The 22,792-nt window shown below is 42.9% G+C and overlaps 1 protein-coding gene across 2 annotated transcripts in view; it reads right to left on the bottom strand.

Annotated features, from left to right (window-relative positions):
• Positions 1-967: 967 nt before the first annotated feature.
• Positions 968-22,792, bottom strand: part of chmp1b (charged multivesicular body protein 1B) — a 49,003-nt gene continuing 27,178 nt past the window's right edge. For both annotated transcript variants that reach the window (XM_073058675.1, XM_073058674.1), the window contains 3 exons: positions 19,919-19,962; positions 10,766-10,838; positions 968-1,769 (listed from right to left, as the gene is read on the bottom strand). In XM_073058675.1, coding sequence (XP_072914776.1) covers positions 1,725-1,769; positions 10,766-10,838; positions 19,919-19,962 — 162 coding nt within the window. In that variant the 3' untranslated portion in view covers positions 968-1,724. The remainder of the gene's footprint in view (positions 1,770-10,765; positions 10,839-19,918; positions 19,963-22,792) is intronic.

Raw genomic sequence — 22,792 nt, 5'->3', positions numbered from 1 at the left:
GATGCCTGTGTGTGACTGGTCTATCGCTTGCTGCTCCCATAGGAAGATACCTGTGTGTGACTGGTCTATCACTTGCTGCTCCCGTAGGAAGATACCTGTGTGTGACTGGTCTATCACTTGCTGCTCCCGTAGGAAGATGCCTGCATTTGATTGGTCTCTCTCTCTCTTCCTTTCACTTGATGCTGCTGGAGTCTTGGCTCTTGAGCAAGGTTTAATCGACACTCTTTGTAGTTCATGTTAATGTGTTTCTGGTTTCCCTTTTTTGTGATTTTCATTAGGTCAAACTAGCTCTGTGGCCTACAGGCAACTAACAGCGCTAAATTGAACTGAACTGAACTGAACTATACTGAATATTCCTAGATGGTTTCAATATGATTTAATGTTTTATAGTCTGTGTTTTTCCTCATTTTTGCCATTTATGCGATTTGTTTCTTTGTTTGCATGTCTGACGTTTTCTTGAAAGGGTCCCATAGTGTTTATTTGTTTTGTGGCTGTCTGTGGAGCAACAAATCTCAGGGTTGTATACTGCATACTTGATACTTGATACTAAATGTACTTCAAATTTCATTTCAATTAGAAACAACAGAAAACAGAAAATACAGCGGTATTTTCAGAGGGGAAAAAAAAGACCTTAATATCCTTCAGGTTATTAAATAAATGTGTAAAAATTAAATTACCATAGAAGCAACACAAATTCAATTTCAGTTTCTAATGAAAAAAACATAAGGAATATTGTAAAAGTTTGTGGACAACAACAAAGGAATCTAGACTGGCTAAAAGTTAATTCTTACTTACATTAAATCTTACAATCTTCAATTATCAACTTCACTGCACTGCAGTTCTTTTTACAAAAACAGGTCAGTGCCCCTTAGATTCAGAAAATTAGGTCTGCAATTTGAATGAATGGCTGTTGTCAAAGGGGCATTCAGAACATTCAGGACTGTTTCAGTTCAGAGTAACACACACATTTTATTTTAAAGAACCTTTAATTGTAAGGTCAAGTACAGCGGAAGAAATGCAAAAATTTTAAAAGAATCATATTAACATGTAAACCTCATACAGACACAACATCCCTGCAATCAGTGTACAATCATCAAAAGATTTAGTACAATAGAGCTTAATTTATACCCCTCCCTAGTGAGGTTAAATGTCTTCAAAGCTTTTTCAAACTTCTTAAATAGATTAAATTTTATAACACTTGGGGAATATTCTAACTATTAGAGTCCCAGCAATACACAAGAGAAAGTAAAACCAAATTACAATAAAGCTTTGTGCAAAAGTGTGGTGAAAATACGATACCATATTTCAAAAATACTTTCAATCATCTTTTAATCCAAACATCATTTTTTCAGTGATGCATCCTGAACAATTAAGATACAATGGTTAATAGCAAAATTGCACTATGTTTTAAGAGAGGAAACTGTCTCATCACAAATATTGTAGACTTCATCTGAATACAAAAGTCACCTGAACTTTCCCCACCCCTCACATAAACAAGATTCCCAGTTTATACCAGGTTGTAAGTGAAAGGAAGGAGGCTGTGTGATTACCAAATGCATTAACCATATCTCAGGTTTACATCTCAACATGGCCTATCCTGGTGACAGCATACTAGTGACTCAACTACAAAAGAATATCAATATGTTATAACCACACTTTGCCCCCTCCGCAACTGAAGATTATACATAATTCCCAAAGTATTAAGGCTGAATGTTTTCTCATCTTTACACTTGATCTCGAAGTCTTGAAAGTCTTTGGGAAAGATCATCCTGTGAACAAAAACAGTAGTTAACTATATTAGAAGGTGATATTTTAAAAATATTTTCAAGTATTAGAATAATGTTGTTATGATGTAGGTGGGTTGGTTATAAGTTTGCTGACAATACATCTGTTGCAGTTGCAGACAGTGTAGAGGATTTCCAAAGGATGCAGCATGATTAAGGTCAGCTGCAAATATTGGTGGAGAAATAGAAACAGAGTTTAATTCAGCCAAATGTGATGTGTTATACTTTGGAAATGCAAAATGTACAGTATGGAATAATGCAGGACCCTAAACAGAGGAATCTCAGAGCTGAAGTCCATAGTTCCCTGCACAGGATGACAGGATGGTAAAGAAAGTGTATGGCATGCTTGCCTTTATTAGTCAAGACGCAGAGTTCACAAGTTGGAAAGTCATGTTGCAGTTTAATAAAACTCTAGTTAGGCTGCATCTAGAGCACTGCATTTTGGTTGCCCAATTATAGGAAGGATGTGGAAGCTTTGTAAAGGAACAGAAGTTGTTTACCAGAATTCTGCCTGGATTAAATGGCATGTACTGTAAGAGAGACAAGCTTGGCTTATTTCCTCTGCAATGTCTGAGGGGAGACCTGATAAAGGTTATAAAATTAAGAGAGAAATCAATAGTATTTTTCTCAGAGTGGAAATGTCTAATACTGGAAGGTATGCCCCTAAGGTGAGAAAGGACAAGTCTTTTTTTTAGAGTGGTGGGTGGTTGTAAAGGTGATGATGGAGGTGTTTAAGAGGCTGTTAGATAGGCACATGAATATGCAGAGAATGGAAAGATATGCATATGTGTAGGCACTTAAATACGGATTTAATTAGTTTGCACATTATTCCTGTACAATCCACTCGGTGGCCACCTTATTAGATACACCTGTACAGCTGCTCATTAATGGAAATATCTCATCAGCCAACTACTCAGCAGCAACTGGTGTATAAGATGATGAGAGGCATTGATTGTGTGCATAGTCAGAGGCTTTTTTTCCCGGGGCTGAAATGGCTAGCACGAGAGGGCACAGTTTTAAGGTATTTCGAAGTAGGTACAGATGAGATGTCAAGGGTAAGATTTTTACGCAGAGTGGTGAGTGAGTGAGTTTGTGGAATGGGCTGCTGGCAGGCAATGGCGGTGGAGGCGGATACAATAGGGTCTTTTAAGAGACTCCTGGATAGATACATGGAGCTTAGAAAAATAGAGGGCTATGGGTAACCCTAGGTAATTTCTAAAGTAAGTACATGTTTGGCACAGCATTGTGGGCCGAAGGTCCTCTATTGTGCTGTAGGTTTTCTATGTTTCTATGATTTAACTCAATGCATAAAAGCATGTAGACATGGTCAAGAGGTTCAGTTCAAAAGTTCAGAGTAAATTTGTTATCAAAGTACGTACTGTATATGTAACCATATACAACACTGAGATTTGCTTTCTTGTGGGCATACTCAATAAATCCATAGAATAATAAACAAAACAGAATCAATGAAATGCTACATCAACTGGGCATTCAGCCAGTGTGCAAAAGACAACAAACTGTGCAAATATAAAGAAATAATCATAATAAATCAATAAGCAATAAATATCGAGAACATGAGATGAAAAGTCCTTGAAAGTGAGTCCATAGGCTCTAGGAACATTTCAATGATGGGGTAAGTGAAGTTGAGTGATGTTATCCCCTTTGATTCAAGAGCCTGATGATTGAGGGGTAATAACTGTCCTTGAACCTGGTGGCGTGGGTTCTGACGCTCCTGTACATTCTTCCTGATGGCGGCAATGGGTGGTGCATGCTGATGATGGATGCTGCTTTCCTGCCACAGTGTTTCACGTAGATGTGCTCAGTGGTGGAGAGGGTTTTACCCATGATGGACTGGGCTGTACCCACTACTTTTTGTTGGATTTTCCGTACAAGGGCATTGGTGTCGCCATATCAGGCTGTGATGCAACCTGTCAATATACTCTCCACTACACATTTATAGAAGTTTGTCAGTTTTAGATGTCATGCCTAATCTTTCTTCGTAATTGCACTTATTGTATGCGCTGGGCCAAGGACAGGTCCTCCAAACTAATAACACCGAGGAATTTAAAGTTGCTGATCCCCTCCACCTTTAATCCTCCAATGAGGACTGACTCATGGACCTCTGGTTTCCTTCTCCTGAAGTCAATAATCAGCTCCTTGGTCTTTCTGACATTGAACAAGAGGTTGTTGTTACGGCACCTTCAGTCAGTTTTTCAATCTCCCCCCATATGCTGATTTATCACCACTTTTGATATGGCCTATGACAGTGGCATCATCAGCATATTTGAATATGACATTGGAGCTGTGCTTAGCCACACAATTATAAGTGTAAAGCGAGTAGGGCAGGAGGCTAAGCATACAGCCTTGTGGTGTACCTGTGCTGATGGAGACCATGGAGGAAATGTTGCCAAACCAAAGTGACTGTGATCTGCAAGTGAGGAAATCAAGGATCCTATTGCACAAGGATTTACTGAGGCCAAGGTCCTGAAGCTTACTGATTAGCTTTAGGGGGGTGATGGTATTCAGTGCTGAGCTGTAGTCGAAAAACAGCATCCTGAGTTACACATCTTTGTTGTCCAGATGTTCCAGGGTTGAGTGAAGAGCCAATGAGATGGCATCTGCTGTGGACCTGTTGCTCCAGTAGCAAACTGGAGTGGATCCAAGTTGATTTTCAGGCAGGAGTTGATATGTCACCAATCTCTCAAAACACTTCATTACTACTAGTTGATAGCAATAGAGGCAAGTTGCCACATTCTTCTTGGGTACTGGTATATTTGAAGCCTGCTTGTACCTCAGACTGCAATGAGAGAGGTTAAAGATCTCAGTGACTACTCCAGCCCATTGATCAGCACAGGTCTTTAGTACTTTGCCAGGTACCCATCTAGACTGGGTGCTTTTCGTGTGATCACCCTTCTTAAAGGTTGCCCACACATCGGCCTCAGAGACTGAAATCACAGAATCATTGGGGGCTTTTTTACAGCCAAAACAAGCATAGGGGCATTGAGCTCATCTGTTGAGACCGAAAATTAGAATGGTGAAGAAATGTGATCTAAGTGAGTTTGAACGACTGTTGGTGCCAGCCAGGGTGGTTTGAGTAGCTCAGGAACTGCTGATTTTCTTGAATTTTCACGCACATCAGTCTCTAGAGTTTAGAGAATGGTGTGAGAAAACATCCAGTCATCAAGTTTCACAGATTTACCCATGATTATAGCATTATTCCAAATCGGCTTACGAGTACTGCAGGTTATTAAGGCAAGCAGTATTTCAACTCGGAATGCCAATCTGCAAATTATAGCTAGTTAGCAACCTTCCAGTGCACTTTCGAAGTCCCTGATTAACTCATGTTTCCATGAAATCCATCAGTAACAATCTCCAAATCAGAATCATTCTCTACCTTCCGAACACTAAATCCCCGGCCTGCTGGAGGAACTCAGCAGGTCCAGCAACATCTTGGGAGGGAAGGGGTTTGGAGGGAAGGAATTGTCACTGTTTTGGGTAGAAACACTACAACAACTTATCGTTGAAATGTTCGCTGTTCGAAATCAGTTGGTAAATTTTGTAGCATTTTTCTCCCCAAGACCTTCCATAGACCTTATAACCAGGATTAGATTGAAAGAGGGTGCAGAGGGTTGTAGACTCAGTCAGTTCCATCAAGAGTACAAGTCTCTCCACCATCGAGGATACCTTCATCAAGTAGTGCCTCAAATCAGTGGCATCCATCATTAAGGACCCTCACGACCTGGAGCATGCCCTCTTCTTGTTACTACCATTAGGAAGGAGGCAAAGGAGCCTGAAGATGACTGCACAACTGCTTCTTCCCCTCTACCATCACAATTCTGAACTGTCCATGAACACCCACTCACCATTCCTCTTTTTCACTGTTTAATTTATTTCTTATTGTAAAATACAGTAATTTTATGTCTTGCACTACTGCCACAAAGCAAAAAATTTCACAACATATGTAGTCATTATAAATTTGACTCTGACTCTGATTCTGATTGGAAGCATTGAATACAAAGGTACAACAAAATGTAAGCGTTTCAATTCTGCGATGAAGCCCGGAATCCTCTTTTCCTCATTCATTGTAATCTTGTGGATGTACACCTCACTGAACTATCCTAACGTTCTTAGCTGATTATTTCCCAAAGGTCATCTAATCAGTTCTTGGGCTTTAATTTCAATAAAGTTGACATGTGACACACAACCCAGTAACTTTTCAAAATGAAACACATCCCACAGCAAAGGCCAGTAAATATTGCAGATTTTTACAACCAGAATATCAATGTAAAATAAAAAGAATTGTTACTTTGAACCAGCTACTTTTCTCCCTGTGTACAGTTGAGGAATAGAAGCTGGTGATGGAGTGGCCATAAACCATAGGAGCATATTTAGGCTATTCAGCTCATCGAGTCTACTCTGCAATCTAATCATGGCTGATTTAATATTCTCTCTCAACCCCATTCTCTTGCTGTCTCCCCAGTACCTTTGTGTCTTACAAATCAATAACCTATCAAGATCTGCCTTTAATACACCCAATGACGGCCTCCACAGCTGTCTGTAGAATGAATTTCACAGATTCACCATTCCCTGGCTAAAGAACTTGCTCCTCCTCATCTCTGTTCTAAAGGGAAGTCATATGCTGAGGCTGTACCCTCTGGTCATAGACTTGCCCACAATTGGAAATATTCACTCCACACCCACTCTATTTAAGCCTTTCAATATTTGGTAGGTTTCAATGGGATCCTCCCTCATCTTTCTAAATGCCAATGAGTACAGGCCCATAGCCATCAAATAATCCTCATACATTATAATCCTTGGGATCTCTCTCCTGAATCTCCTCTGGACACTCTCCAACACTGGCACATTCTTCCTTCAACATGGGACCCAAAACTCATCACAAAAGTCTAAATATGGTCTGACCAATACATTTTTAAGGCTTGGTATTAGCTCCTTGCTTTTAGAGTCATAGATTCAGCACAGTAACAGCCATTCGGCCCACCTATGTGACAAACCATTTAAACTGCCTAGTCCCATCGATCTGCACCAGGACCATAGCCATCCACACCCCTTCATTCCAACTACCTGTCCAAACCTCTCTTAAATATTGCAATTGAGCTTGCATGCACCACTTGCACTGACAGCTCGTTCCACACTCTCACAGGCCTTTGAGTGAAGAAATTTCCCCCCATATTCCCCTTTCACCTTTAACCATAGTTGTAGTCTCATCCAACCTCACTGAAAAATCCTGTTTACATTTACCCTGTCTATACCCCTCATAACTTTGTCTACCTCCATCAAATCTTCCCTCAATCTTCTAAGGAATAAAGTCCTAACCTATTCAATCTTTCCTTACAACTCAGGACTTCCACTCCTGGTAACATCCTTGTACACTTTCAACCTTATTTATATCTTTTTCCATAAGTAGGTGACGAAAACTGTACACACTACTCCAAATTAGACCTGACCAATGTCATACAGAACTTCAACATAACATCCCATCTCCTGGACTCAATACTTTGATTTATGAAGGCCAATGTGCCTTTCTTTATGACCCTATCTACCTGTGCCGCCATTTACAATGAATTATGGACCTATATTCCCAGATCCCTTTGTTCTACCACACTCCTCAGTGCCCCATGCTCACAGTGTAAGTCCTACTCTGGTTTGTCTACCGAAGTACACCACCACACACTTGTCACCCTTAAATTCCATCCTTCAATATTCAGCCCATTTGAACTGAATTATATTGAATTCACTTTATTTCTTCCATCCTTCACATACATGAGTAAAAATCTTTGTTAACGTCGCCATCTAAATGTGCAATGTACAATTTATAGTAATTTGTAATAAATAGTACAACAAGACAATCAATATAGCATAGAATACTATGAATACTATGATATGAATAGAATTAATATCAGCGAGAATTAATCAGTCTGTTGGCCTGGTGGAAGAAGCTGCCCCGGAGCTTGTTGGTCTTGCTGCGGTACCATTTCCCGGATGGTAGCAGCTGGAACAGTTTGTGGTTGGGGTGACTCGGGTCTCCAATGATCCTTCAGGCCCTTTTTACAAATCTGTCATTGTAAATGTCCTGAGTAGTGGGAAGTTCTCATCTACAGATGTGCTGGCTATCTGCACCACTCTCTGCAGAGTCCCGCGATTGAGGCAAGTACAGTTCCCATACCAGGCAGTAATACCGCCAATCAGGATGCTCTCAATTGTGTCCCTGTAAAAAGTCTAGGATCTGGGGACCCATACCAAACTTCTTCAACTGTCTGAGGTAAAAGAGGTGCTGTTGTGCTTTTTTCACCACACAGCCAGTACGTACAGACCACGTAAGATCCTCAGTGATGTGTATGCCGAGGAACTTAAAAGCTGTTCACTCTCTCAACCCCAGATCCATTGATGTCAATAGGGGTGAGCTTGTCTCCATTCCTCCTGTCGTCCACAACCAGCTCCTTTGTTTCTACAACATTCAGGGAGAGGTTGTTTTCTTGACACCACGGTGTCAGGGTGATATCTTCTTCTCTGTAGCCTGCCTCGTTATTATTTGAGATAAGGCCAGTCAGTGTAGCAAATTTAATTGGCAAATTAGAGCTGTGGGTGGCTACACAGCCATGGGTATACAGAGTAAAGGAGGGGGCTTAGGATGCACTCCTGAGGGGCTCCTGTGTTGAAGGTCCAGATCCCACTGCAAACTCAGATCGTCTTCCTCACTGTCCACTACACCCCCAATCTTGTTGACATCCGCCAATTTGTGGATCCTGTTACCAACATTATCATTCAGATCGCCAATATAGATGACAAACAACAGACCCAGCACCGATCCCTGCGGCACTAGTTACAGGTCTCCAGTCAGAGATGCAACTCTCTACGACCACTCTCTGGCTTCTCCCACAAAGCTAATGTCTAATCCAATTTACTACCTCATCCTGAATGACGAGCAGCTGAACCTTCTTGACCAACCTCCCATGTGGGACCTTGTCAAATGCCTTACTATAGTCCATGGAAAAAGCATCTACTGCCTTGCCTTCATCAACTTTCCCAGTAAGAACCTTAAAAAACTGTATAAAATTGGTTAGACACTATCTACCACAAAGACATGCTGACTATCCCTAATTAGTTCCCATCTATCCAAATACTCATATATGCAGTCTGAGAATACCTTCCAACTACTGCTCACTGGCCTATAATTAAAAGGTTTATTTTTAGAGCCTTTCTTAAACAGTGGAACATTACCTATCCTCCAGTTCTCTGGTACCTGACCTGTCACTAAGGATGATTACAAAATTATGAGGGGTATAGACAGAGTAAATGCAAGCAGGCTCTTTCCACTTAGATTAGGAGAGATAAATACAAGAGGACATGGCTTTAGGGTGAAAGGGGAAAAGTTTAGGGGGAACATTAAGGAGAACTTCTTCACTCAGAGAGTGGTGGGAGTGTGGAACGAGCTGCCATCTGACGTGGTAAATGCGGGCTCACTTAAGTTTTAAGAATAAAACTTGGGTAGATTCATGGATGAGAGAGGTCTGGAGAGTTATGGACTGGGTGCAGGTCAATGGGACTGGCAGAATAAAGTTTCGGCACAGACTAGAAGGGCCAAATGGCCTGTTTCTTTGCTGTAGTGTTCTATGGTTCTAAATATCTCTGCCCCTGCAATTTTTGCACTTACCTCCCAAAGTTTTCCAATTACTTCCGATCACTGATTGGCCATTGCTCAGACACTAAACTACTATGAATGCCTTGCGTACTCAGTCGGCGAACTTGGGTGAGCTATATCTTCTCACATTTCCAATCGCTGATTCACCACTGTTTTTATACTCTGGTCCTCTCAAATGAATGCTTAGACATTCCATTTGCCTTCCATGTAATCATCTCAACCTTCAAGTTAAACAGCTGAAACAACTAGCAAGTTAACCAACAGTTAATCCTGAACCAAGACTCCTATGTTTATCTATGACAATCCTGCAATGGTACCTCAGATTTTCAAATTCTTTCCTTGTTTAGAAAATAGTCTATACCTTTATTCCTTCCACCAAAATATATCACCATGCACTTCCCTATGCTGTGTTCCATCTGTCACTTCTTTGTCTATTCTTTCAACCTGTCCAAGTCCTTCTGCAGATTCTCTGCTTCCTCAACAGGCAGAGGATCTCTATCTCTTCATCCTCTACTACAGTGACTGCATCAATGTTCTCAAAAGTAATAGCATCTCAGAACATTCATTTTTCACTTGATGCCATGGGACTGGTCACCTCAGCAATGTGGTGAATTCAACTGAAAATATCCATGGTGCCATGATCTCCACTTGTGCATCATGAAGCTGAAGATCGGTGGTTCTTTGGAGAAAGCACTTCGTGCTGCCTGAACAAAGCATCTTAACACAGCCCCAACAAGGGCACCTATCTTTGCTTTCACTTACTCCACCAAGTACTGTGCTGACATTTGTCTTTGCAAATTTGTTTCATTTCTGGTGTTGTAAAGCATCTTTGGATGCGCCAAATACTATTTAACTGTTTCAGAGTGGAGGTGTCAGAACTGGAGCACAGAAGTGGATTCTCAGCCCAACTTATTCATACCAACCACAATGTTATCTGTGACAATCCTGCAGTAGTCTCATTTCTAATACCTTGCTATCTATTTCTACCTCTGCATCTGGCAGGGTTTTCTTTTTAAATAATCACTGTCTTCTGTGTGGAGCCCCTCAGATCTCCACACTCTGGATGGACCCAAATCACAGCTCTAAAGCCAAAAGATCAGCTTGGAACTGTTTGATCACTCTTTAGCAGCAGAGATCCTGTTACCAGTCCAGGCTAATTCAGCACTGGCTCCTAATAACAAATCTTGTAAAACTACAGAGGACAATATAAAATGATTCCAAATCAGACATTAACCAGTAAAAAATAATAAATACAAATACATAGAGCAGTGTTGTTGCTATAACGTTTTTTAAAGCCAAAGGCACAAGATAACGATTTTACCTGTTCAGCAGAAGCCACACTGCTGCTAACTGATCCCATTTGACCTTCAGGAAGTTGCAGATTCAAATCAAGACTGAAAAATAAAGAACACATGCTCCATTAGGCATTTCTGTTCTAGAATTCAGACAATACTATTGGAAATATAGTAGCAAACTGGATTAGATGTTGGCTTTGTGGGAGAAGCCAGAGAGTGATGGTTGATAGTTGCCTCTGTGACTAGTGAAGTGCCGCAGGGACTGGTGCTGGGTCCATTCATGTTTGTCGTCTAAATCAATGATTTGCATGATAATATGGTTAACTGGATCAGCAAATTTGCAGATGACACCAAGATTGTGGGTTTAGTGAACAGCAAGGAAGACTATCAGAGCTTGCAGTGGGATCTGGACCAGCTGGAAAAATGGGCTGATCAATGGCAGATGGAATTAAATGCAGATAGTGGAAGGTGGTGCAATATGGTAGGCTCGATCAGGTAACAGTCGGGCACTGAGGAGTGTGGCAGAACACAGGGACCAGGGAATACAGGTCCATGATTCATTGAAAGCGGTGGCACAGGTGGACAGGATTGTAAAGAAAACTTCTGGCGTATTAGCCCATATAAAAAGGTATTGAGTAAGGGATGTTATGTTGAAGTTCTATAAATTGTTGGTGGAGCCTAACTTGGAGTATTGGGCACATTTGGTCATCTACCTACAGGGAAGATGTAAATAATTTTGAAAGAGTGCAGAGAAAATTTACAAGGCTGTTGCTGGGACAGGAGGACTTGAGTTGAGGTAAATGCAAGTAATCTTTTTCCACTGACCACAACTTGGATTAAGGATTGGATTAAGGGTGAAAGGTCACTCAAAGGGTTGTGAGAGTCTGGAATGAGCAGCCAACTCAATTTCAACGTTTAAGGGAAGCTTGGATAGGTACATGGGTGGGAGGGGTGTGGAGGGCTATGGTCCCGGTGCAGGTCAATGGGAGGAGGCAGTTTAAATGATTTGGTGTGGTCCAGATAAGCTGAAGGACACTATTTGAAATGACTGATTATTATAACCGATCCTGCAAATCTGAAAAATGTATCCAACATTAACAGAAGTAAAAGGAGCTAATGTGACTGCAACATCTTCTGAGTATATGGGATACGCATTGAGCGACAACTGTAAAGTTGCATACCCTGCAGAGACTACAACAGGAGATGGCGATCTGTTCAGGGTGAAGATGCAACGCTGCATCAATGTTTGAAGACTAACGAGGGATAATTGTCTTCGCTGAATACAATCATGAGTGAACCATTTTATAACCAAACATGATTTCATATATAAAACAGAACAAAACAGATCTGGAAGACCGTGTGAGGAATCTGGAGCAGCAGCTGGATGACCTTCGACTCATAAGGGAGAATGAGGCAGACATAGATGAGAGCTACAGGGAGGTAGTCACACCTAGGCTGCAGGAAGCAGGTCGTTGGGTGACAGTCCGAGGGGGGAAAGCGAAGGAGAGTAGACAGGTAGTGCAGAGCACCCCTGTAGCCATTCCCATGAATTCCCTTAAGTTTACCGTCCTGGATGCTGTTGGCGAGGATGACCGACCAGGTGTGAGCCACGGTGGCAGGGCCTCTGGCACTGAGTCTGACCCTGTGGTGCAGAAGGATGGGACGGAGAAGAGGAGAGCTGTCGTCATTGGAGACTCTATAGTCAGGGGAGCAGACAGGAGATTTTGTGGACATGAGAAGGACACCCGCATGGTTTGTTGCCTCCCGGGTGCCAGGGTCCGGGATGTCTCTGACCGGGTGCAGGACATCCTGGTACGAGAGGGAAAGCAACCAGAAGTCATGATACATGTTGGTAGTTATGTGTACTGAACAAACCAGATGGAAACAAGGTCCAGGGCTGACTCCCCCCCCCCCCCCCCCCCGGGAACTATGCTGCTAATGAGAGAGAGAGAGATGAAGAACAGAGGTAGAGTCATTTGCTACAGATAAGAGAGAGACAGACGGATGATTTAGTATTATGGCTTCTTCACTGATGGAAAGGTAAACAATCTTTTGCTGCAAGGTCATTTCTTTGCTTGTTAACATTCTTGCTGAGACAGCAGGGAGTGGACTAGTTTGATGGACATGCACATGCAGAGTTGATGGATGGCTGATACCCCGTCAGTGGGGATAAAAGACAGGTCTGGAGAAACACCCTCAGACACACCAGTGGACACTGAAAGAGTGTTGTGCACCCACAGGAAGGTGGGGGCCTGGAGGATCGGTTCAGGAGAATCGGTCCAGAGCACGGTGCATGAAGGCAGACCAGTGGGAGCTTGTGTGTGTGTCCGCCCTTGCCTGGGTGACAAGTCCATCACTTAAGAACGGTCTAGCCTGGAACGGAAGGGTCATAACAACGGAACAAGAAGACGACGGAAGGTTTGCCTGCTTCAGCTGCTCATCTCTTGCTCGCTCTCTCTCTCTCTCCCCCCCCAACATTGCAACACAACTACCTCAGCACGAACTGAACTTTATATTCTCTTATGACAATTCATTTACCCCTAGACTTTGATAGAGCTTAGTTTTGATTCTTATTCCTACACTTCTGTATTTATCATTGCTAACCTGTTTTATATATATATTTGCATTTTTTGATACTGTATTGCTTAGTTTACTAATAAACACCTTTAGTTACAGTACCACCAGACTCCAACGTATCATTCCATTTCTGCTGGTCTGTTAACCCAGTTACGGGGTACGTAACAGTACCAATGACATAGGCAGGAAGAGGGATGAGGTCCTGGAGTGTGAGTTTCGGGAACTAGGCAGAAGGCTGAAGAACAGGACCTGAAGGGTGACGTTCTCAGGATTGCTGCCAGTGCTACGTGATAGTGATGGTAAGAATTGGAGGAGATGGCAGTTGAATGCGTGGCTGAGGAGTTGGTGCAGGGGGCGGGTTTTAGATTTTTGGATCATTGGGATCTCTTCTGGGGAAGGTGGGACTTGTACAGATTGGATGGGTTGCACCTGAACTCAAGGGGGAGCAACATCCTTGCAGGTAGGTTTGCTAGCATGGTTCGGGAGGGTTTAAACTAATTGGCAAGGGGGATGGGACCCAGAGCGATAGAGCAGTGAAAGAAGTGCATGGAGTAAAGCCAAATGTAACATACAGAGAAGCTTTGATGAAAAAGAAGCAGAATAAAGGGTGTAAAGGTAGTAAGGTAGAAGGGCTAAAGAGTGTGTACTTCAATGCGAGAAGCATCAGGAACAAAGGTGATGAACTGAGGGCTTGGATACATACATGGAATTATGATGTAGTGGCCATTACGGAGACTTGGCTGGCACCAGGGCAGGAATGGATTCTCAATATTCCTGGATTTCAGTGCTTTAAAAGGGATAGAGAGGGGGGGAAAGGGGAGGAGGGGTGGCATTACTAGTCAGGGATACTATTACAGCTGCAGAAAGGGTGGATAATGTAGCAGGGATCCTCTTTTGAGTCAGTATGGGTAGAAGTCAGGAACAGGAAGGGAACAGTTACTCTACTGGGGGTATTCTATAGGCCCCCTGGTAGCAGCAGAGATACCGAGGAGCAGATTGGAAGGCAGATTTTGGAAAAGTGCAAAAATAACAGGGTTGTTATCATGGGTGACTTTAACTTCCCTAATATTGATTGGCACTTGTTTAGTTCCAAGGGTTTAGATGGGGCAGAGGTTGTTAAGTGCGTCCAGGACGGATTCCTGTCACAGTATGTTGACAGGCCGACTAGGGGGAATGCCACACTAGATCTAGTATTAGGTAACGAACCAGGTCAGGTCACAGATCTGTCAGTGGGTGAGCATCTGGGGGACAGTGATCACCGCTCCCTGGCCTTTAGCATTATCATAGAAAAGGATAGAATCAGAGAGGACAGGAAAATTTTTAATTGGGGAAGGGCAAATTATGAGGCTAGAAGGCTGGAACTTGCAGGTGTGAATTGGGATGATGTTTTCACAGGGAAATGTACTATGGACATGTGGTTGATGTTTAAGGACCTTTTGCAGGATGTTAGGGATAAACTTGTCCCGGTGAGGAAGATAAAGAATGGTAGGGTGAAGGAACCATGGGTGACAAGTGAGGGGGAAAATCTAGTCAGGTGGAAGAAGGCAGCATACATGAGGTTTAGGAAGCAAGGATCAGATGGGTCTATTGAGGAATATAGGGTAGCAAGAAAGGAGCTTAAGAAGGGGCTGAGAAGAGCAAGAAGGGGGCATGAGAAGGCCTTGGTGAGTAGGGTAAAGGAAAACCCCAAGGCATTCTTCAATTCTGTGAAGAACAAAAGGATGACAGGAGTGAAGGTAGGACCAATTAGAGATAAAAGTGGGAAGATATGCCTGGAGGCTATGGAAGTGAACGAGGTCCTCAGTGAATAATTCTCTTCGGTATTCACCAATGAGAGGGAACTTGATGACGGTGAGGACAATATGAGTGAGGTTGATGTTCTGGAGCATGTTGATATTAAGGGAGAGGAGGTATTGGAGTCGTTAAAATACATTAGGACAGATAAGTCCCCGGGGCCTGACGGAATATTCCCCAGGCTGCTCCACGAGGCAAGGGAAGAGACTGCTGAACCTCTGGCTAGGATCTTTATGTCCTCGTTGTCCACAGGAATAGTACCGGAGGATTGGAGGGAGGCGAATGTTGTCCTATTGTTCAAAAAAGGTAGTAGGGATAGTCCGGGTAATTATAGACCAGTGAGCCTTACATCTGTGGTGGGAAAGCAGTTGGAAAATATTCTTAGAGATCGGATCTATGGGCACTTAGAGAATCATGGTCTGATCAGGGACAGTCAGCATGGCTTTGTGAAGGGCAGATCGTGCCTAACCAGCCTGATAGACTTCTTCTTTGAGGTGACCAGGCATATAGATGAGGGTAGTGCAGTGGATGTGATCTACATGGATTTTAGTAAGGCATTTGACAAGGTTCCATACGGTAGGCTTATTCAGAAAGTCAGAAGGCATGGGATCCAGGGAAGTTTGGCCAGGTGGATTCAGAATTGGCTTGCCTGCAGAAGGCAGAGGGTTGTGGTGGAGGGAATACATTCAGATTGGAGGGTTGTGGCTAGTGGTGTCCCACAAGGATCTGTTCTGGGACCTCTACTTTTCATGATTTTTATTAACGACCTGGATGTGGGGGTAGAAGGATGGGTTGGCAAGTTTGCAGATGACACAAAGGTTGGTGGTGTTGTAGATAGTGTAGAGAATTGTCGAAGATTACAGAGAGACATTGATAGGATGCAGAAGTGGGCTGAGCAGTGGCAGATGGAGTTCAACCCGGAGAAGTATGAGGTGGTACACTTTGGAAGGGCAAACTCCAAGGCAGAGTACAAAGTAAATGGCAGGATACTTGGTAGTGTGGAGGAGCAGAGGGATCTGGGGGTACATGTCCACGGATCCCTGAAAGTTGCCTCACAGGTAGATAGGGTAGTTAAGAAAGCTTATGGGGTATTAGCTTTCATAAGTCGAGGGATAGAGTTTAAGAGACGCAATGTAATGATGCAGCTCTATAAAATTCTAATTAGGCCATACTTAAAGTACTGTGTCCAGTTCTGGTCGCCTCACTATAGGAAGGATGTAGAAGCATTGGAAAGGGTACAGAGGAGATTTACCAGGATGCTGCCTGGTTTAGAGAGTATGGATTATGATCAGAGATTAAGGGAGCTAGGGCTTTACTCGTTGGAGAGAAGGAGGATGAGAGGAGACATGATAGAGGTGTAAAAGATAGTAAAAGGAATAGACAGAGTGGATTGCCAGTGCCTCTTCCCCAGGGCACCACTGCTCAGTACAAGAGGACATGGCTTTAAGTTAAGGGGAGGGAAGTTCAAGGGGGATATTAGAGGAAGGTTTTTCACTCAGAGAGTGGTTGGTGCGTGGAATGCACTGTCTGAGTCAGTGGTGGAGGCAGACACACTAGTGAAGTTTAAGAGACTACTGGACAGGTATATGGAGGAATTTAAGGTGGGGGTTATATGTGAGGCAAGGTTTGAGGGTCAGCACAACATTGTGGGCCGAAGGGCCTGTAATGTGCTGTACTATTCTACGTAGAAAGCATTTTTCTATGTAGAGATTATAATAAAATGGTTTTAGAATAACAGTTCAAAGCATAAACTGAACAAATCTGGCAATTCAATCTTTTCTGCTCTAAGCAGAGACTTGAAATGCTTTGAAATGAATTTCAATTCCAAGCAGAGAGAGTACCTACAAATCAGTGATAATAAATCTGATGTTAAGTCACAAATTTAGTAAAATGAGCACTGGTTGCCTCTGGATGCAGCCAGAGTTTCTATATTCTGTTACTGCATGTCAACCAAACTAGCAGTGATTGATTTTCTCTGACTCAACAGAGAATTCATTTAATTAATCAAAGATGAACAATTGTACTGATCTTACATTTTCCAATAGGCAGATACTATCAGTGTTAGACCTGAAAACATCTTCAGTGTCACATGGTTCCAGTACCAATTACTGCTGTACTCTGACCAAATTCTTTGGGTGCCATGGCAGGGTAGCAGGCAGCATGAAGCTAATACAGATTCCAGTGCTGCGGAATTCGGAGCTCAGCTCCAGCACCATTCCCTCTGTGGAGTGTGTGAGTTCTCCAGTTTCCCCTCACACTCCAAAGATCTACCAGGTAGGTTAACTGGACATTGTGTATTGTCTCATGATTAGGTTACGGTTAATCGGGTTTCTCAGGGGTTGCATGGCGTGGCTCGAAGGGCCGACTCCATATTGTATGTGTGGAGTCATAAAGTTTACCACCCACTGCTTGTTTTTACCACACCCCAGGGCCCATAGTTTACCACCCTCTCCCTGTTCAAACCACCCCGAGGGCACACAGTTAGCCACCCTCTCCCTGTCGATACCACCCCAAGGGCCCACAGTTTGCCACCGTCTCCCTGTTCATACCGCTCGAGGGTCCACAATTTAACGCCCTCTCCCTGTCCGTACCACCTTGAGGGCCCACAGTTTACCACCCTCTCCCTGCCCATACCACCCCCAAGGGTCCACAGTTTACCCAATCCCTGTTCATAAATAAATAACAATGTGTTTCAGAAGCTTTGCATTACACGAAATATAGTATAACTCAAATATTTAGAACTTTCTGCACAATTGTACAATGGTTTACAAGTCAAAAAAAAATTCTAATTATAAATACAATTCCTGCAATGCAGGCTGTTTCCCAGTTACAAATACCTGACTCATTCACTCTCCTACATCCATGTGAGCTTCCATAATTTTCAAACTTTCACATAAAACCATATAACAATCACAGCACGGAAACAGGCCATCTCCGCCCTTCTAGTCCGTGCCGAACACTTACTCTCACCTAGTCCTACCCTCCATTCCTTTCCTGTCCATATACCTATCCAATTTTCTTTTAAGTGCCTCTGCCACTTCTACTGGAAGTTCGTTCCACAATGTGAGTTCCATATGTACACACATTTTACGAATGGCAGAACTAGTGTGCTGTCTCTCTACTCCCAGTAACTGCTGTTTCTGAACTGCTTTTGATACTATTTGTTACAGTACTGTGGAAGCATATTGACCGTACTGAGTGATTCTGCGCACTTTCCAACCTATGGGCAAAAGTGACTCATGGAGATCTGTGAAAACTGCACCTGTTTGTAAACTGTGGATGAGCTATTAGTGTTAGTAGGGCCCAAATTAATCACCTACCACTATATTTTTATTTCTCTCCATTTTATAATTCCAACTGTCAAAGCAAGATATACCCCAGCTCTTCAACAAAGTTTGTTCTTTAACAAAATCAGTGGTGTGAGATAACAAGTGTGTCTCTATAATGAAACTAAGCATTTGTTTCTGCTTTAATTCCTTCTGCTGGGCTTGGTAGATGCTTTCAATCCAGATAAATGTGAGGTTTGGAATTATGGGAGATGAAACCAGAATAGGACTTAGACAATAAATGACAGGGCCCTGGGGAGTGCTAGGGGACAGTGCACGTGCATAGTTAACTGAAAGTGTTGACACGACACAGGTAGATGAAGGCAGTGGGTATGCTGGCCTTCACTGGTCACAGCATTAGGTCTAGTAGTTGGGAAGATGTGTTGCATTATCTGAAATGCTGGTGAGGCTCCACTTGGAATACTGTGTACACCTTTAGTCACGATGTTAGGGTGCAGAAATGATTTACAGTCTGAGTTTCACAGTCAGGAGAGGCTGCATAGACTAGGACTTTATGCCAAGGAATGTAGGATATTGAAGGGTGATCTGAGAGAGATACACAAGATCACAAGGGGATAAAAGTACCGGATCTTTTTCGCAGAGAGGAGGTGCTAAAACAAGGGGCATAGGTTTAAGATCAGCAGTGAGAGATTTCAAAGGGACATCAAGGTCAGTTCTTCATGTGCTGCTTATTCACGAGCTGCCAGAGATGGTGGTTGAGGTGATTACATTAGTGATATTTAAAGGCCATATAAACAACACATTAATGGAAGGAGTTTAGAGGGCTCTGAGGCAAAAGCAGGCAGATGAGACTAGATCTCTGGGCAGGGCAACATGGATGATTTGAGCTGAAGGGCACGCTCCTATGCTGTATAACTCAACAACACAGTGCAAAAATACCATATATAAATCCCTTTTCCAAATAATATCAATTATATGCAAACTGTGCTGTGCAATTTATGGTAATTCTCATTAATTTGCTGCACTAAGTATTTAAAAACAGAGCAAGACAGCACGAAATCTGAAAAGCACTACAACAGTTCCAGTTAAAGTGTCCGAAGCAATACAGACAGACAGACAGACATACTTTATTGATCCTGAGGAAAAATTCTTCGCAAAAATATACAAGTATAAAAAGACTGGAAGATGCCAAAATAAAATATTACTCATCTTTGGAAGAATTAGCTGTATTATAGTCTGACTAGACTGCACCTTAGCCAGACTGGTCATTAAACATTTAAATACTGGAGACATTACAAACAGCTATCAGAAAAACCCACAGGAAGTACAGAACTTTTCCTTTAATACTACTGTGGCACCCGAACAGACAGAGAGATTTTAATTTGATATAAGATGTTCTAGTTAATGCTTACCAATATCAAAATACCACCCATCTCTGGAATGGTGTTTGGATATGAACAAAGTCACCACAAGAGGGCAGTACTCTACATTAAAACTCAAAATAAATCCTTTGATACTGACCCAGCTTCGTCAGCCATTTCCTGCAGCAACGAATCCACTTGATGCTGAGGAGAGACAGATCATCTGTGAGTGCTTTATACAAGAGAGAAAAATATGTTTAATAATTACAACTGATTCGAAAGTCACTTGATATGCCAGTTAGTTCCGAAGGAGTCACCAATGCTTGACAAGAAATATATAATATAGGAGGTAAGATGTGAAAAATAGGAAGCAGTTAGATCATGCATCAGACTACCTACCTGAGGAAGGGATATTAACAAAGGAGCTGACCTTTGGAAAGGGGCCAATGGATCCATGCATCACTTTAACAAGGTGGAATGTCTTCACTTTATAAAATGGTAAACTACTTTTCTTGAACTGTTGCAGCCCAGGTGACAAAACTATTTCCATAGTGTAGACAGATGCACGAGCTTCTAGGATTTTGTCCCAGCAATGATAATGCAATGTCGAGTTGGGATAGTGAGCAGACTTGCCTGTGGTGATAATCCCTTGCACTTTCCGCTCTTATTCTAAGTAACACTGATACAAAGATTTGTGGAGCATGCACCTGTGATATATTGAACATGGAACACAGACGAGTACAGCCATTCAGCCCACAATATTGTGCCGAACCATCTATAAATCAAATCAAAATCAGTCAAACACTAATCCCTCGTACCTATATCTTCCTCACATCCATGTGCCTATCCAATCATCTCTGAAAGGCCTCTAATGTATTTGCCTCTACCAGCACACCAGCCTCCACCACTCTCTGAGTAAAAAACTTACCCCTCAAATTCCCCTCGAACCTATCCCCTTTCACCTTCAATGCATGCCCTCTGACATTAGACATTTCAACCTTGGGAAACAGATACTCTCTGTCCACTCTCTCTCGTAAACTTCCCACAATCTTGTATCAGATCACCCCTCAGCCTCCGACACTCCAGAGAAAACAATCTAAGATTTATTGAGCTTCTCGCAATAGCCCATGCCCTCTAAACCAGGCAGCATTCTGGTAAACCTCATCTGCACCCTCTCCAAAGCCTCAACATCCTTACGCTAGTGGAGCGACCAGAACTGCATGCAATACTCCAAATGTGGCCTCACCAGAGTTTTATAAAGTTACAACATAACCTGACTTTAAAACTCAATGCCTTGACTAATAAAACAAGCCTTCTTTACCACCCTATCGACGTGTGTAGCCACTTCCAAAGGGCTACAAACTTGGATCCCAAGATCCCTCTGCTCAGCAACACTGGAAAGGCTCTTGCATTTGCCCTACTGAGGTGCAACACCTCACATTTATCTGGGTTAAGCTCCATCTACCATTTATCAGCCCGTATCTACAACTAACTACAGCTGTGAGAAGTGCATGCAGCTTCAGCTTCTATCAATCCACATTAAGGAGTTGGAGCTGGAACTGGATGAATTCCGGATCATTCGGGAGGCTGAGGGGGTGATAGATAGGACATATCAAGGTAGTTACTCCCAAGGAGCAGAACACAGGAAACTGGGTGACAGTCCAGAAGGGGATAGGAGTGAAGGAGTCAATGCAAAGTACCCCTGTGGCCATCCCCTTGAACAACAGATACATAATTTTGGAAACAGTTGGGGGAAGGGTGGGGAGGACCTAACAGAGGAAAGTCATGGTGGTTGGGTCTCTGGTACTGAGTCTGCCTCTATGACTCACACAAGAAGGGGGAAGAAGAGGCACTCTGTGGTGATAGGGGATTCGTTAGTTAAGGGAACGGACAGAGATTCAGTTGGCGAGACAAGATTCCAGGATGGTATGATGCCTCCTGGGTGAACATCCAGAAGCTGTGGTCCATGTAGGTACCAGTGACATGGGTAGGATGAGTGTTGAGGTTCTGCATAGGGAGTTCAGGGAGTTAGGTGCTAAGTTGAAGGGCAGGACCTCCAGGTTGTGATCTCAGGATTGTTACCCGTGCCGTGTGCTAGTGAGGCCAGAACTAGGAAGATTATACAGTTTAATATGTGGCTAAGGAGTTGGTGTAGAGGGAGGGCATAGGATTTTTGGATCACTGGGCTCGCTTCCAGGGAAGGTGGGACCTGTACAGAAGGGAAGGTTTGCACCTGAATTGGAGGAGGTCTAATATCTCAGCGGGAAGGTTTGTTAATGCTGCACAGTAGAATTTAAACTAGAGTTTCAGGGAGATGGGAACTAGAGTGCCAGAACAGTTAGTTAGTGGAGAGGTTGTGAAGGCAGATGTTGGTAAGACCTCAGATAAAGTCAGAAACTAAAAGGTTGAGCACGGTGCCACTAGTGATCTGAGCTGTAATGCAAGAAGTATCGTCGGAAAGGTGGATGATAGAGCTGAAGATGAGGTAGCTGGTTTACAAACAGAGGCAATGTGTAGTGAGGAGAGGCTGTTGATGGGACAAAATTGCAGTCAACAGGATAAGTTACAATGTAGAAGCCAGACAAAATCGAAAAGGGTGAACACAGGACTGAAAGTGTTTTATTTGAATGTGCACAGTGTATGGAACAGGTAGATGAACTTGCAGCACAGTTACAGATTGGCAGGTATGATGTTGTAGGCATCACTGAATCATGGCTGAAAGAAGATTATAGCTGGGAACTTAATGTCCAAGGGTACACACTGTATCGAAAGGACAGGCAAGAAGTCAGAGCGGGTGGCATTGCTCTGTTGGCAAAAAATTAAATCAAATCATTAGAAAGAGGTGACATAGGCTGGACGGTGTTGAGTCATTGTGTATAGAGAAGGAACTGCAAGGGTAAAAAGACCCTGATGGGAGTTGTATACAGGCCCATAACCACAAGCAAGGATGTGGCTTACAAATTACAACAGGAGGTAGAAAATGCATGCCAAAAGAGAAATGTTACAATAGAAATAGGGAATTTCAATGTACAGG

The sequence above is a fragment of the Hemitrygon akajei genome, chromosome 10 (genome assembly GCF_048418815.1).
Source record: "Hemitrygon akajei chromosome 10, sHemAka1.3, whole genome shotgun sequence".
Classification (NCBI taxonomy): Eukaryota; Metazoa; Chordata; class Chondrichthyes; order Myliobatiformes; family Dasyatidae; genus Hemitrygon; species Hemitrygon akajei.
This window is presented reverse-complemented; position numbering and strand designations above follow the sequence as displayed.